This window comes from Eptatretus burgeri, unplaced genomic scaffold, assembly GCF_056783735.1.
Source record: "Eptatretus burgeri isolate ZD-2024b unplaced genomic scaffold, Ebu_testis_v1 Ebu_testis_scaffold_344, whole genome shotgun sequence".
Classification (NCBI taxonomy): domain Eukaryota; kingdom Metazoa; phylum Chordata; class Myxini; order Myxiniformes; family Myxinidae; genus Eptatretus; species Eptatretus burgeri.
The window spans coordinates 1-15,370 of NW_028222293.1; the positions used below are offsets into that span (position 1 = coordinate 1).

The 15,370-nt window shown below is 44.5% G+C and overlaps 2 protein-coding genes across 4 annotated transcripts in view; one reads left to right on the forward strand and one right to left on the reverse strand.

The window, feature by feature from the left end:
* Positions 1–11: 11 nt before the first annotated feature.
* LOC147007292 (uncharacterized) overlaps positions 12–15,370 on the reverse strand; it is a 47,774-nt gene continuing 32,415 nt past the window's right edge. For all 3 annotated transcript variants that reach the window (XR_015054286.1, XR_015054287.1, XR_015054288.1), the window contains one exon: positions 12–1,166. The gene's annotated coding sequence lies outside the window, so the exon portion shown is untranslated. The remainder of the gene's footprint in view (positions 1,167–15,370) is intronic.
* Positions 5,323–14,792, forward strand: LOC147007293 (putative serine/threonine-protein kinase MARK-A). The gene is made up of 10 exons (XM_085867415.1): positions 5,323–5,406; positions 6,138–6,176; positions 6,731–6,779; positions 8,590–8,655; positions 8,746–8,816; positions 8,953–9,009; positions 11,930–12,166; positions 13,515–13,634; positions 13,808–13,920; positions 14,656–14,792. The coding sequence occupies exons 4-10, from the start codon at positions 8,622–8,624 to the stop codon at positions 14,666–14,668; spliced, it is 645 nt and encodes a 214-aa protein (XP_085723541.1). The 5' UTR covers positions 5,323–5,406; positions 6,138–6,176; positions 6,731–6,779; positions 8,590–8,621; the 3' UTR covers positions 14,669–14,792.

A 15,370-nucleotide genomic window follows, 5' to 3' on the forward strand; every position in this document is an offset into this window, starting at 1 on the left:
CATCAGCAGGGTCCTCACTTGGTCAATGACTATGTCATTTCGGGATGTTGAGGGCCTAACAGAACGTGCTTCACTTTCCACTGATGTGCGACCATCTTTGAAGCAGTTGTACCACTCTTTTATCTGTGTGTTGCCCATTGCTTCATTCCCAAAGGCCTGTTGAATCTTGCGGATCGTTTCCACTTGGGATTCGCCAAGCTTTACACAAAATTTGATGCAGCAGCATTGTTCAAGTTTTTCCGTCATTCCGTCAAAGAGTGAGTGTTCCAGACTCCGTGGTTTTTTTTTTTTTGATAATTTTTTTTTCTTCGGTATGATGGTGATGTTGACACTTCAATTTCGAGTGCGGTTATGATTTAAATCGTTGAGCCAAAGCCTTTTAATTATATTATATTGAAACTGCAACAGAAATCGAAGTGTCAACATCACCGTCACACCGAAGAAAAAACAAAAACCAGGGAGTCTGGAACACTGACGCTAACCATTACCTTGACGTGTTTCGACTTATGAGTACCTTACAAGTAACGTGCGTCGACGTGCGTCAACGATCACGTAACGTGCCTACAACTTATGCCAGCGTTATGTGGAACGTGTGAGTCATACACTGTCATACGTCGGGAAATTTACAGCAAGGAAAATTTGTCTAACAGCTCGGAGAACTATGACGTATGCCAGCGTACTACGACGTATGCCAGCGTGCTCTTAACGTATACAAGCTTACCCATAACGTATTCGACGTGTGCCAGCGTTTAGCCCAATTCTGCATACGTCAGGCATACGTTGGCTAAATCGTCAAGGTGTGACAGGGCCTTCAGCTGTGTTGACAGGTATAGCTCGCCACAGCGCTGCTCGATTTACAATACAACCAACAGATGCACAACTCTCATTTTGCTCTGAGCTGGGAAGAAAATTCAAAGGGAAATGTGACCGCAGCAAGAAACGGAGTGGTGCACTGGAAACGGGGTAGAAAAAGGTGCAATGATAGAATGTGAGGAGATTGAAGATGTGGGCAATACCTGGAAATGACATTTTCAGTTTGAAAACATGATCCTCATGACTTTTTTTCATTGTGATGCGGACAGCGTGGGCCCTGCCACTTCTCGAAGTGGTCGGAGCAGCCATGTAGCTTCTGCTTCTTGCAAGCTTGCTCCAGGAAGTGCATCCAGCTGCTAACACAAAAAAATGGATCTTCCCAAAAAACACAAGTCGATTCTGTGCTCATTGAAATCTTTTCTCTTTTTAAATTGTCTGAACCTAATGCAGACCAAATGAGTTGGGCCATCGATGAATATTCAACAACAATTAGATCAGAAAACAAATCTTTCAGTGAAAATTCTTGGTTTAATTTATTTGAAAACTCTTTGATTTCCTCTTCATTTCATGTTTTTACTGAAAATTAACCGATGAAAATAAACCCTCTGGGATTTTCATTTCTTTATGAGAAGTAAAGATTAAGTATTAAAAGTGGGTGGTGGATACTTGTGATAAATATATTTTAAACAAAGATAAACTCGAAAAACGTCCGATAAAAATCATCTTTTTTATCATTATATATTGTTTCGGTTGTGGGGTCGATGGAAGAATTTAATGGAGAATTTACGATTGAATTGGGTTGTTTGGACGGTAACGTGTGGGAGACATGTCAATGTAATTAAGTGGGGATACTGTGAGCTTCATTAGTACGTGTCACCACATGGGGTGGGGGTGGGGGGGAGGACTTTCAGGAAGGAAGGCAGGAAATTTGAAGGAGGTGTGTTTCGGGTGGATTAATGGGGGTAGAAAAGATTGTGGTTTTGGATGGGGGAAGACACGAGGTGGTGGTGAACAGCTGTTTTGAAGGCCTGAAGGGAAGAATGGGATTGAAAGTGTGTGGGAGTGTATTCCAAAGGCGGGGAAAAAGAGGAATGAAAGAGTGAAGGTGAGCAGTGATTTTGGGAGTTTTACCAGAAGGGGGTTGCTGGCATAACTTGAGCGACTTGCAGAAATATGGTTGGGGGGGAGAGGAACCTATCACAGACAGAGCGGGGGTGGGGCGGGGGCGTGAGACCGGAGAGGAGACGGTAGAAGACAGAAAGACCAACGACCTGCCTGCAGTGAGAGAGTGAGAGGCCCAAAGACTCAGCCTCACCCCGGGAGATACCAATGATCTAAATGCCTTGGTCGTCACAGCGTGAAGCCATGAAAGGTGGGGTTTATGGAAAGGTGATAATCAGCTCGGGTTTTAGAATTAGCTTCCCCAGAATATGGTTGCCCCCCTGTGACTTTTCCTGATATTTTTTATTTCCAAAAGCATGATGGGCAACAAGCAAACGTGCCGAGCAGGCAGAAGGCCCCCCCTCCAAGGGTGATGGCGTGCAAACTCACGCCCCCGAGGCTGATGATTGATGCACGTGATGTCAGAAGTCTTGCCTTCCTCAGTTTCGTGCGAGCAGGCCATGCCCCGGAGGCGAACGATGGTTCGGTGTGACGTCGAAGAAGTGGGGTTGGTTGCACATTGTTGGAGAGTGGAGTTCAGGGTAAGCGCACGTACGAGGCAGAGTTGAGTTGAGGGAAGGAACGGATGCGGTCGAAAAATAATGGGGTTTGGGAGATGGCCTGTAAGAACAGGGCTTCATGGCTGCCTTTCCCTCGACGCACGAAGAGGGGGCACGATTCTTGTCCTTGTGTTGAGATTTGTCTACCATGGTGAAGCAAGACGCTGAACTTTGGTTCTTGGTTGAGTCGTGAGAAACGGACCACGAGCCTCGTGTCTGTGATGGCGATCAATGCATGAAGCAGCTGCACTGGGTCTCTGAGTCTCTGTACCTTTCATTATGTTAAACATCTCTATCATATCTCCTCGTAACCTCCTGCTTTCTCATGTATAAATCCCTGTCTCCTTCACCCAATCCTTGTGGCTGAGTCTAACTCGGCCCGGAATCAATCTTGTCATCCTTCACTGAACCCTCTCTGTGGCATCCATGTCCTCCCAGAACTGTGGTGACCAGAACTACACACAATATTCTCGATGTGACCCTCACTAAATTCCTGCACAATGTTAACACCACCTCTTTGATTTATAATTGATCCCCCTCTAAATACAACCTAAACCCCTATTTTCTCCACCTGGAGCTGCCTGATTACCTCCCATATCTATTACCAGCCCCAGATCCTTCTCCTGTGTGACACAATCCAAAATGACCCCTATTGTCCTGTAATCTCTATTTTCATTGTTCTTTCCCATCCCCAACACCTCCCACTCTCTCAGGTTAAATTACATGTGACAATTTATACAAGTATCAATACTTTCCTGTATCTCATCACCATCCCCTCCGAGACCCACCTCACCTCCAACTTTTATGTCATCTGTAAATTTGGAAAGCTTCGTCTTTACCCCAAATATCCAACTTCACTTCACAACTTGTTTATAACTTCACAATTAATGAAGGTTAAATCTTCAAAATGTCGTCTTGTGTCGCGTCTCGATGACTGAAATGCGCGAACTGATCGGCGGGATTGGTCACGTGATCTGGAGAGTCCGACAACACGTCATTCCGTCACGAGGTCATCTTGTTCGTGCGCATGCGCGAACACTTCCAATATTTCCAAGACGTTGCGAATCACAGAATAAACATACATTGACACCGTCGGGTTACATAACTTTTACCATTTGCTTGTTGTATATTTAATCTCAACACAAACCTCACTAACTTCGTTTGACGTTCTTCCAATCGAATCATGTTTCAAACGGATTTCTGTGGAAACTCGCCAAGCCACCTGATTGGTCAAGTCGAACCACGTGATCAACCAGACAACCGTTATTTTCAAAAACAAAACGAACCTTTTCACGTCGTTTCAGTTTGGTGATTTACAGCGATCGATCAGACTTTGTTCTTTCGCCTTTTGCTGATATTAAGTGTCTATTAAGAGCAATGGATTCTAATTTTGGACATAAACACCAGTTGAGCTTTGACAACAATCCCTCATCTCCATCTCGGGTGGAATCAAGGGCGTCCAACAATCCCCCATCTCCATCTCGGGAGGAATTGAAGTGCTCCAACAATCCCCGGTCTCCATCACGGAAGGAATTGAGGGGTCCAACAATCCCTCATCTCCATCACGGGAGGAATTGAGGTGCTCCAACAATCCCCCATCTCCATCCCGGGAGGAATTGAGGTGGTCCAACAATCCCTCATCTCCATCACGGGAGGAATTGAGGTGCTCCAACAATCCCCCATCTCCATCACGGGAGGAACTGAGGTGGTCTAACAATCCCTCATCTCTATCACGTCTGTATTCTATGTTGGCTGACAATTCCCCATCTCCATCACAGGAGGAATTGAGGTGGTCCAACAATCCCCCATCTCCATCACAGAAGGAATTGAGGTGGTCCAACAATCCCCCATCTCCATCACGGAAGGAATTGAGGTGGTCCAACAATCCCCCATTTCCATCACGGGAGGAATTGAGGTGGTCTAACAATCCCTCATCTCTATCACGTCTGTATGCGATGTTGGCTGACAATTCCCCATCTCCATCATGGGTGGAATTGAGGTGGTCCAACAATCCCCCCTCTCAATCACATGTGGAGTCGAGGTGGGAGAGAAATTCTTCATCTCCACAGTCTCCAGAACAGAGTTGGGAACACAGTTCCTCATCTTCCTTGCCTCTGGATATCCCTCTCCAGGTAAGCGAGATGTTAAGTGTTATCTCTTTTAAAGATCACCTGCACTTTCGACCAGTGAGCATATGCGATTCATCAGTGTCTGTGAGTGCGTGAGAGAGTGTCATTGATTTCGTCAATTCGTAAACACTTCGGTCACTATCGCTTGAACCAAACATTGGATTTTGATGAAACGTGTGGCTTGTTAATGGGGTCTTCGAGGGGTGGGGGGTTTCTCCGAAACGACCCACACAATTTCGATGAAACTGACCACAACCTTCATCACCCGTGATGGACCAATTATTGTTCACAACATTAAAATAATCAGGGTCTGAGGGGGGTCTGTGGGGGATTTGAGTGCCTGTTGCTCCTTATGCAGGTGAGCTTCGGGACAAGCGGTCCTATTTTTTTGTCATGGAGAAGGGACGTGTTGGTTGAAGTTTAAAACCCACTTTATTCCACCGATCAATATCATGTCCCCTGCAGTTGAGTTCTGAGATGTGAGCAGATCCTCACCTTTTATTTGTAAATTTTCGTTGTGAGGTTTGTAATGAAGTAACTCGATTGGTAAGGTGAAATAACAATACTGAGAAACATCTTGTTTAAAGATCTTGATGTATTCTTTCTCTGATCTGCGAATGAAACATGACGTTTTCTCAACTTGTATTGTTGTTCAGATCGAGAAGTATGACGTCATCAGAAAGCTCGGTGAAGGAGGTCAGGGAGCAGTTTACAAAGCGAGGAACACCTTGTCTGGTGATGAGGTACGGAAAGGTGTCGTGCTTTCAGGGTTGTGGTCAGGGTTCATAAAGGTGAACATGAAAAGGTTTTCCTCTTCCTGTACCTCCATCTGTAAATTATTTCATTAAATCTCAATTCGCTCCCTTAAAGTTTCCTCCAACATGTGAAGTTCATGTAAATGAGTGTAAATGTGGTAAAATTCACCTCAATTACCTTGTTTATCCTCTTCGTGCATTTATAAACTTGTGTATGCTTGGTGTTGGCTTAATGGTTCACGTGGTGAACTTGGGATCTGAAGCATCCTGGGTTCAAACCCCACTTGGCTGTTGAATTAATAACAGGTGGGGTTGATTCTGCCTGTCATCCTTGTGAGGTCGGCAAAATGAGTGCCAGCTTGCTGGTATCCTGTGTCGGAGTGGCCACCCTCCAGGATTATGCCCAACAGCCAAGGAGACTGCTGAGGTAGCACCAACGCTCTGCACAGAGTATGGTCCCAATGGATGGATGGATGGAAACTCATCTCTTTTTCCCTGAAATCTGAACTTTTCCTTTTGCTGATGGAGCCTGATGATGTGATTGGATGTTCCCCTTCTACCTTTGATAAGTATGTTACCATATTGGTCTGCATGTTTTGTGAAGGTGAGCACGATGCTTGTGAGATGTAAATTGATGTTAATGGTCTGGCTCACACCTGTGCACCTGGAACTGCCTCACAAGTTAATGATCAACTTTTACCTGTCTGTTTCTCTTCCAGGTAGCAATTAAAATTTCCTTGAAGAACGACTTTGAGAAAGTGAGTTTATTTCATGCCATTTGGGGTTGGAGTGCAAATCACTGCGAAAAGTGACTTGACCTGAAACGTTCGTTCATGATTTCCACCTGTTGGTCGAAAGTAAACAGATTCACAAAGTAAACAGGTGTTACTGGGACCAATTAAAACGTCATCTTTACCCTCAACATCACAAAAATAAAAATATTTTAACTTCAATAAGGAATATTCCTGAGAATATGGAATATCATGAAACTTTGTCTCAAGAGAGTATTCAGTCCTGAAATGTATTTATGAGGTTAAAAATCTCGGTTTTGGGGACGACCTGGACTCATACATTGTACCCCACATGTCGTCACTTTATTCTCTCTCTCTCTCTCTCTCTCTCTCTTTCTCTTTCTCTTTCTCTTTCTCTTTCTCTTTCTCTTTCTCTTTCTCTCTCTCTTTCTCTTTCTCTTTCTCTTTCTCTTTCTCTTTCTCTTTCTCTTTCTCTTTCTCTTTTTTTTTTTTCCTCCATCTCTCTCTCCCTCTGTTTCCTCCATCTCTTTCTCTCTACTTCACTCTCTCTCTCGTTGCAGTTTTCAAAAGAAGCCTCCATCATTTCTTCCTTGCATCATCCAAACATCAGTAAGTGAGCATTTCATTTTAAATGATAAATTGTTCTTTCATCGTGATGATGTTAAATCATGATGCTTTGTTTGTATTATTACTGTTATTCACTGAAAAGGTTTGTTTTCCTTCATTTGAATATGGTGGGTTGAGGACCCTGGAAATCTTTCCAAAAAGTAGGCCATCTTGTGCTCGTGGCATGGTCAGATTACCTGCATGGGGTTAACTCTTTCATTCACAATACCTATCGGTGACATGTTAGGACACGGATACAGCAGGGATACAATGGGCCAAATGGTCTTTCAATGTGCGGCATTTTCAGCACGGTGCATCCACTGAATTTCCGAAAGGACCGTCTGGTGAACCCTCACATTGACCTTCTCAACAATAATCTTCTTCAGGAAGTTCAATCATTCAAACTCCTCGGTCTCACAATCAGCAATGATCTTTCTTCGGCAAACCACATTCCAAAGTTGGTCTCCAAGGCCAGCCACTGACTGGGCATCCTACATCATACGAAGTCCTTCCTTGGTACACCTGAACTCCTATTAAACGACAAGACTTTCATCCGCAGCTTGATGGAGCACATACTCTCTCCTTTGGGTTGGCTCCCCAACCTCACACCTTACTCAGGTCAATGCCATGGAAACGAAGACCTTCAGTATCATTGGAATCTTCTTTGTGGGCCGATCACTTTCCTGTTGCAGACAGGGAGGTGGTTTCTCTATCTCTATGGCCGATCTTTTCTTGTCTGATCTTGCAACCTCTGCTCTTTCCGTGCTTCCCCAACCTTTACCCCTCCACCCAAGATCTCTGCTGGGCAGGCAAGGTCCACCATCAATCCCCTTCTTGTGAAACTTCCAAAATCCAGAATCACTGCTCATCTCCACTCATTCGTTCCTCTTTCTTCCACCTGTGCAACCAAACACCACATTCTACCCAATATTATTCTTCCCTCAACTCTTCAAGACAGCAGTTATCACCATTTCAGATAAGCCCCCCCTCCCTCATTACATCCAAAAACATGACAATTTCAACCCCATTTAATGCCCCCCCCTCCAAGTCCTTCCAAATTTACAGTTTTTTTCCGAACTGAGAGTATGTTTCTGGTTCCATCCTGTCCACCCCATGCGTCCTCCCCACACCCATTGCTTGTCCCAATCTCCCCCTATTTTGTTTTTCAACCCCACTATAAGTGTGTCTGTCTCTCTCTTTCCTTTTGTTCTGTTGTCTCCTGATCTGTTCAGTGTTCTCGCTCTTCCATGAGCCTTGACTCTGGAAATAAAAAAAATTAATTGTATTCATTTAATGGTGAAACTAAGATGGGGAAACATGAGATTGTGCCTTTTATTTCCCGATATAATGAATGGAAGATAATGTTTGCTTCAGAAAATCGATCCGTCAGAAACTAGATGGAATAAAGAGTTACCCAACTACTTCAGACTCCTGATAATAACGACTTACCCCAACTACATCACACTCCCAGTTATAACAACTTACCCCAACGACTTCACACTCATGATCATGGATGGTGTCCCGGATCTATGGACCCCTGAGGTCATCCATTGAATGTACACAAACTACGTTCCCAGCACGAGGAATGTTCAGATCACCCTTTATGTGAAACTTCATGCTGAGTCGAAGTGGGTCGCTCTCCACAGTTAAACTACATCAGTCATGTGACGGAAAGCCAGTCAAAGGCCTCACCGTGTCACATTTGAACCTCCTCCTCACTCAACAGATGTAGTTATCATTATGAGGATTTGTTTTTATTTCTGCATTTTAGTTCTGATGATTCTTTCTCCTGCACACTGTCATCCCCATGTAGTTCAAGTTTATGACATCAACAAGACCGAGGAGATGATGTTCATGGTCCTGGAACTCGCACATGGTGGTATGTTTTTAATCAATCTTCTGTTCCGAAGGTGTGTACCTGTGATCAAATCTGATCATTTCACTCACTCATGGCAACTTATCCACACAGGTAGTCTGTTGGATTATCGGCAACATCATGCACCAATGACAGAGGAGAAGATACGTCCCATCATTTTCCAGGTGAGCTGAGCCTGTACTGACGTCATTCTTCATGATGTTCAACGTGTGGTTTAAAATCAGGATTTTTCAAATGAACAACATTTGTTGGAAACGCCAATTTGCATAACGACCCGTTAATTCAGTGCTTTCCTTCCAGGCAGCGTCTGCACTCAGTTACATCCATAGCAAGAACATCATGCACGGGGACATCAAGGTAAAACAAATCTGAACATAAAAACCTCATGATGATGTTGTCATCGCGGGACATCAGTGAAACACTATCACAGAAGGGAGAGGTTTTTCTTTGGGGAAACAGGAAAATGTGTTGGAAATGAAGGAAAGTTTTTGTGGAATTGTCTCATTTGAACTGATTTGAATGAAGATGAACATAACAAGGAGACTGAGCACCCTCAGAGACCTTGTTGACCTTGGTACACATTGATAGCAATTCACTAGTCAAGCTCATAGTTACTGTAACAAGGATCGGTGAAACCTCGTGCAGCGTTGAAATCAGATGACGTCAGGGGGTGAAGATACTTCCACATGTTACAGCTGAGTTCAGGTTACGTCATTGCGTGTAGATACCTCCACATGGTGCGGGTGAATTCAGGTAACAACAGAAGGTGAACAGACTTACACATGTTACAGGTGAATTCAGGCAACATCAGTGGGTGAAGATACTTTCACATGTTGCAGGTGAATTCAGGTAACAACAGAAGGTGAACAGACTTACACATGTTACAGGTGAATTCAGGCAACATCAGTGGGTGAAGATACTTACACTTGTTTCGGAAAGATCACAAATTGGTTGTTGATTGAGGGCTGGAGCAAAAAGCAGTGTGAGGCAGAAATGGGAAACACGAATAAGAATGAAGGGTGTATTTGTCGGGATGTTGTTTCGAGATTGAAGGTGATGTTAACGTATTAAACGCAGGAACCCAGTGAGTTCTCACCTCATTTGGGCGATTTTAGAAAGGAGGCCAACTACCAATATATCAGCTTGTCTTCTCTTTCGTGTAAGAGAGATTATGTGATTGATCCAGATCTTGTTCAGATTCCTGAAAGGTGAACATGCTTTTCCAATGTGTACCTTGTTTCCCTCCTCACCACAAATCACAATGCCAAATATAGAAATAATTTCACATTTTTCAGGGTCTTTTCTCCAACTTTTATTTTTGGAGAATTTGCCCATGACCCAAAACACGTGATCTTGATCTTATCATCACTCATGTTTATCCCGGTGTTGAGTGCCAATAAATTGAGATTATCAGTTTCAGCTGTTACTGGCTGTGGTTCACATTTGGTTGGTTGGTTGCATTTTACAAAGTCGAGGCTCATGAAAAAGCTGTTACAAGAACGCTGAATGTATCAGGACACAACAGGACAAAATCAACAGTTGAGAAGGGGGGTGGGACACCAACAGCAGAGTTGAAGTCCAGTATCGAGGCAGATTGGATGGACAAGCAATGGATGTGGGGAGAAATGAGGTGGAGAAGAGGATGCATGTGTTGGACAAGATGGATACCAGAAGGAAACTCTGAGGAGGGAAATCGGGAATTTGGAAGGAGGAAGGATTAGGGTGGGGTGGAGTGTGGTGCAGTGTGAGTGTTAGCAAGGGTAGAAAAGATCACGGTTTTCGATGGGGGATGATCTGAGATGGTGTTGAACGGCTGTTTGAAGACGTGGAGGGAATTATGAGATTTAAGAGAATGTGGCAGTTGGTTCCACAAGTGGGAAGAAAGAGGAACGAATGAGTGGAACTGACTAGTGATCCTGCATTCTGGGAGTTTCACCAGATGGGGATCAATGGTGGACCGCGTGTGCCCAGCAGAAACATGGGGGGGAGCGTTGTGGAGAGGGGAAGGGGACAAAGCAGAGGATGCAAGACCAGAAAGGAGGTGGTGGAAGACAAATAGACCAGCGACCTGTCTGCGATGACAACGTGACAGGCACATAGACTCAACTTCATCACGGGAGATTGCAATGATCTTGAAGGCCTTGGTTTCCACGGCGTCAAGCTCAACAAGATGTGAAGCTGTGGAACCAGCCCAAAGAGGAGAGCAGTACTGCCTCAACCTGTGGATGAAGGCCTTGGAGTTTGAAAGGAGTTCAGGTGTGCCAAGTTCGGACTTTGCACGACAGAGGATGCCCAGCCAACAGTCAAATGAGTTTTGCCCAAGAGAGATCGTGGCTGACAGGGAGACCCAGCAGTTTGAATGAATGAACTTCCCCAAGTGGATTGGGAAGAAAATCGATGGGGCGGTTTGTCAGACGATCCTTTCAGAGAGAGATCAAGAGTGAGAGTGTGAGATTTGGCTGGATTGAAAGACATACTCCAAGAGTTTATACTGCATCAAGGTGGCAACATGTCCAAGGTGGAGTGACCTGGTCTGAATCCAGATTGGTGATATGAGATGAGGTTGTTCGAGAAAAGAAATTATTTCACATCAAATGTGGTGATGGATTCAATGACCTTGCTGATGATTGTAAGTCAGCTGACAGATCTGGAGTTGAGGGGAAACTGCAAATCTCGATCTGTTGAGGGAGTGTTGTTCCACCAACAAGTACCCCATGATTGTTTACACAGTGAACTTTTCATGATCAAGTCCGTGACAATCAGAACAGGAAGGGTGATAGAATACAGCCTTGTGTAACTCCTGTGGATAAATCAAAAAGGTCGATCGGTCCATTTTCAGTTTCCACACACAACATGGAATTGTGATCCGTGCTTTCATCATGTCCATCATTTTCTCTCTGATGCCGTATCACTTCACGATCTCATGAGGTATTTCATTGATGCGATTGTAAAATGTTAATTCTCGTACGTACAATAAGTAGATTTTTTGTTGAAACGTTCATCCTTGTATTTGTCCCACTCAATGAACTTCAACTATTTCGAAATGGCTCAGCTGATGAGATGCTGAAAAGGTTCATTGATCACGTGGTGTGGCTGTTTGCTGTTACGGTGATGATCCATGTTTTGTTAAATACATTTCATGTTGTTTCAAGTGAATGAAGATCGTCCTTTTCATCGGAATAGGGACATGAGTTGTGTAAAGCACACGTAACATTACCTGGTGAAAATGATAACTTATCTTCCACGCTTCCATTTTACTCTTCCATCCATCCAACAGCTCGCAAACATCTTGTACAACGACCTCGGAGTCCTAAAAGTCGCAGACTTTGGCCTTTCATGTGTGTTTGAACCTGGAGCAGTCGTGTTTGGGATAAGGGGAACACCTGGCTACATGGCCCCAGAGCTGCACTGCCCCAAGGGCTACAATGGTCCTGTGGTCGACGTGTGGGCTCTTGGGGTTGTCCTGCACTTGTTGATAGACCGATATTTCCCATACTCGTGGGAGACGATCAAGGTGAGTGTTCCCTCCTTGCAATCGACCGAACCTTCGTGACGATCTTAGTGTTCATGATCGATGTGAATGTCGATGCAGTGTTCTTTCATAGATATGAGTGTCTTCATCAGATTTCACATCAACACCGACCAGAGAAATCATGAACAAGGTTGAAAGAAGAAAAACGTTTCTTGTTTTCAGAAACAATCATTTCACGGGATCACATCATTGCCATCGTCAGACAGTCAGGTTGTACATTTTGTTCACTGCTTGGTTTTTCCCATCCTTGGCAAAGTAAGAATGTAAAAATGATTAAAATAATTACAATTTCCATCAACAATATGAATTTTGGAGTGAATAGGCTCAAATCATTGTGGTTGGATTGTCCAAGAGGTCGTTGGTTCGAATCCAACAATGGCCCAGTCACACCGAAGACTAAAACCTCAGACATGTTGCTTCTTTGCCTTACGATCAACACTTGAAGGATAAAGCTGCGACAGACCCGATGTGTTGGTATCGATGGGAGGTGGGGGATCGTATTTATCCCTTCTTGCCCCTTCTGTCTGCGGAGAGAAAAGTGAGGTCACAAGATGGCGTCGCTGGGACCCGTTGTGCTTTGGACTGTAGTCAAGTCCAATGTTGTCTCACGTTTGTGTCTGCAAGTATGCACAGAATATGTGTGACTGCTTCTCCATGAGCCTTCAGATTCAGATTTGGATGTGCCAAACGCTGTTACAGTGTCAGTGATGGCGAAGCAGTTTTTTGGCTTGGGTAAAATTGGGTGGTTTGCCATTGCCTTGCCAGACAGAGTTCGGGCACGAATTTGTTGTACCTTCATGGTGCCGGTGACAGCTCGCCTACTCTTCACGAAGGACACCGTGAGGTGTTTAACGTTCACCAACTAATGTCGGCAGATGGGACACCCAGTTTCCTTCCACCCGAGGGAGGGTACACACATTGATGAATCACTGTGCTTGTGAAACACCAGGGTGACAGTTTATATTTGGTTCCGTGGGTTTGGATTCAAAGCCAGGCGAAACGGCTTCAAGGCAAGTGGGCAAACCTCTCGGCCACCCTGTGAGACCCCATCATCCTGAAACGATGTAATAAAAACTCTGATATAAAGTTTGGATTGTAAAACACAGAACGTATCCTTTGAGTTCACTTTGAGATGAAAATGTTGTGTACGCCTGCTCGGTGAAAATGTTGTGGGCACCTGCTTGGTGAAAATGTTGTGTGTACCTGCTTGGTGAAAATGTTGTGCACACCTGCTTGGTGAAAATGTTGTGGGCACCTGCTTGGTGAACGTGTTGTGTGCACCTGCTTTGGTGAATGAATCAGTGAATTTTACAGATCCGTCTATTTGCAGGACGTCGGAAGCAAGAATCGGCCGTTTCACTACAAACCTCCCTCTTCTGCTGGGTCCCAGTGCGCTGAGCTCTTAAAATCCATGCTCTGTGTCGATCCAACAAAGAGGATCTCAATGAAGGTGTGTGATAAAGGGGCAGCTTCTACTTTGGATATTTTATTTGATTTACCAAAAGTTCGAACAGGACTGTGAAAGTTCACTATTGTGGGACTGAGTGGTTCTTGGCCAAATGAGATGGCGTGTGATGGTAATTACTCAAGATTCTGGATGGACCGAGTTGTTTTACCTTGAAGGAGATCCTCGTGCATCCATGGATAAACAAGAGGACACCTGGTGTGAAGAAACGTTCCCGTGACTCCGAGAGCACGGATGCAAGACCAGCCAAACGTCTGTGCACATCTAAAAGGTACTGGTTCTCTGCTGGACTGTGGTTCTGCTGGTTAACATCTACTGATTCTCGTGAACCTCATGAGCCAGTTCCTGTTTTCCAATCCAATTGCATTATTTATTCTGCTCATTATTCATGGATCAACAATAATTTGGCCTGGGCTTGGCCACGTGGTGTGCATTATTCCCCTTACGATGATGGAGCAATTTTCGAGTCATCTCAGTCTCAAAACATCAGCAGTTGGATTGGGCCAACTAATGATGGGCCAGGATGAAGCCTGTGCATTTCATTTTGTCTGTGATGGAGTTGTAAATAAGGCCAACTTTCCTTTTGCTTTGGCATCTGCTTTCCCTGTCAACAATGGCGTGAACTGTGGGGGAGTGCAAGTTTGGGCAATTATGGGATGTCAAATCTGAAGCAATTGGGCCATCCCGTGGGAACCAAGAACTCGCCCTAAACTTGTACTTGATCACCACTGCCTTCCTTATTTTTCGTTTTTCACCTGCATTCTTTCAGGGTTTCTCATTTACCAACATCATGAATGAAGTAACTGTGACTTCCTGTTCAACTTGAGTGTTAAACATCCTCAATTGATACTGACCATGATTTGGTGTTTGGTGTTTGATCCAATTGGTGTTTGTGTGTGGATTGCTGCCTTGATTTATATTTCTTGGACCTGTTTTTGTCGGATGCCCTTCGTGTCACACATTGGTCCCACCGGATGGATGGTTTTTCGACTCGGTTTCATCGTAGGACATTCCAATGATGTGGAAAGACTTGGCGTCCTCAGCAAGGAGTGAGGCAGGGGTACCAGCCCAGACACGAGAGCAGTACTCCATCAAGCTGCAGTTGAAGGCTTTGCCATTTGTTAAAAGTTGAACAGGAGCAAAAAGAGAGAGCTCGGACCATCATTATGGAGAAATGCCAACACTTGCAACGGTGGGTAAAATTAGTGACTGAAAACCATCTTCGTGAGAATGTTGAAAAGTAAAAGCAATTGTTGAAATATTACGGTCATGAATGTTCCTCCTTGACACCATGCATGTCTGAATTTCTCGCCCACCTCCCCCCTTCCATTGAGAGCCAAGTTCACAGTTTCCGGGCCTTCTGCAATAAAAAGGCCAAGACAAGGACATCAAGCCAAGTTCACAGTTTCCAGGCCTTCTGCAATAAAAAGGCCAATACAAGGACATCGAGCCAAGTTCACAGTTTCTGGGCCTTCTGCAATAAAAAGGCCAATACAAGGACATCGAGCCAAGTTCACAGTTTCCAGGCCTTCTGCAATAAAAAGGCCAATACAAGGACATCGAGCCAACTTCACAGTTTCCGGGCTTTCTGCAATAAAAAGGCCAATACAAGGACATCGAGCCAAGTTCACAGTTTCCGGGCCTTCTGCAATAAAAAGGCCAAGACAAGGACATCGAGCCAAGTTCACAGTTTCCGGGCCTTCTGCAATAAAAAGGCCAAT

What these genes read in the sequence shown, in the direction of transcription:
- LOC147007293 (XM_085867415.1), top strand. Translation starts at nt 8,622, where the DNA reads ATGATGTTCATGGTCCTGGAACTCGCACATGGTG. An exon ending in TACGTCCCATCATTTTCCAG is followed by an intron (nt 8,817 to 8,952) that starts GTGAGCTGAGCC and finishes CTTTCCTTCCAG; the next exon opens with GCAGCGTCTGCACTCAGTTA. An exon ending in TCATGCACGGGGACATCAAG is followed by an intron (nt 9,010 to 11,929) that starts GTAAAACAAATC and finishes TCCATCCAACAG; the next exon opens with CTCGCAAACATCTTGTACAA.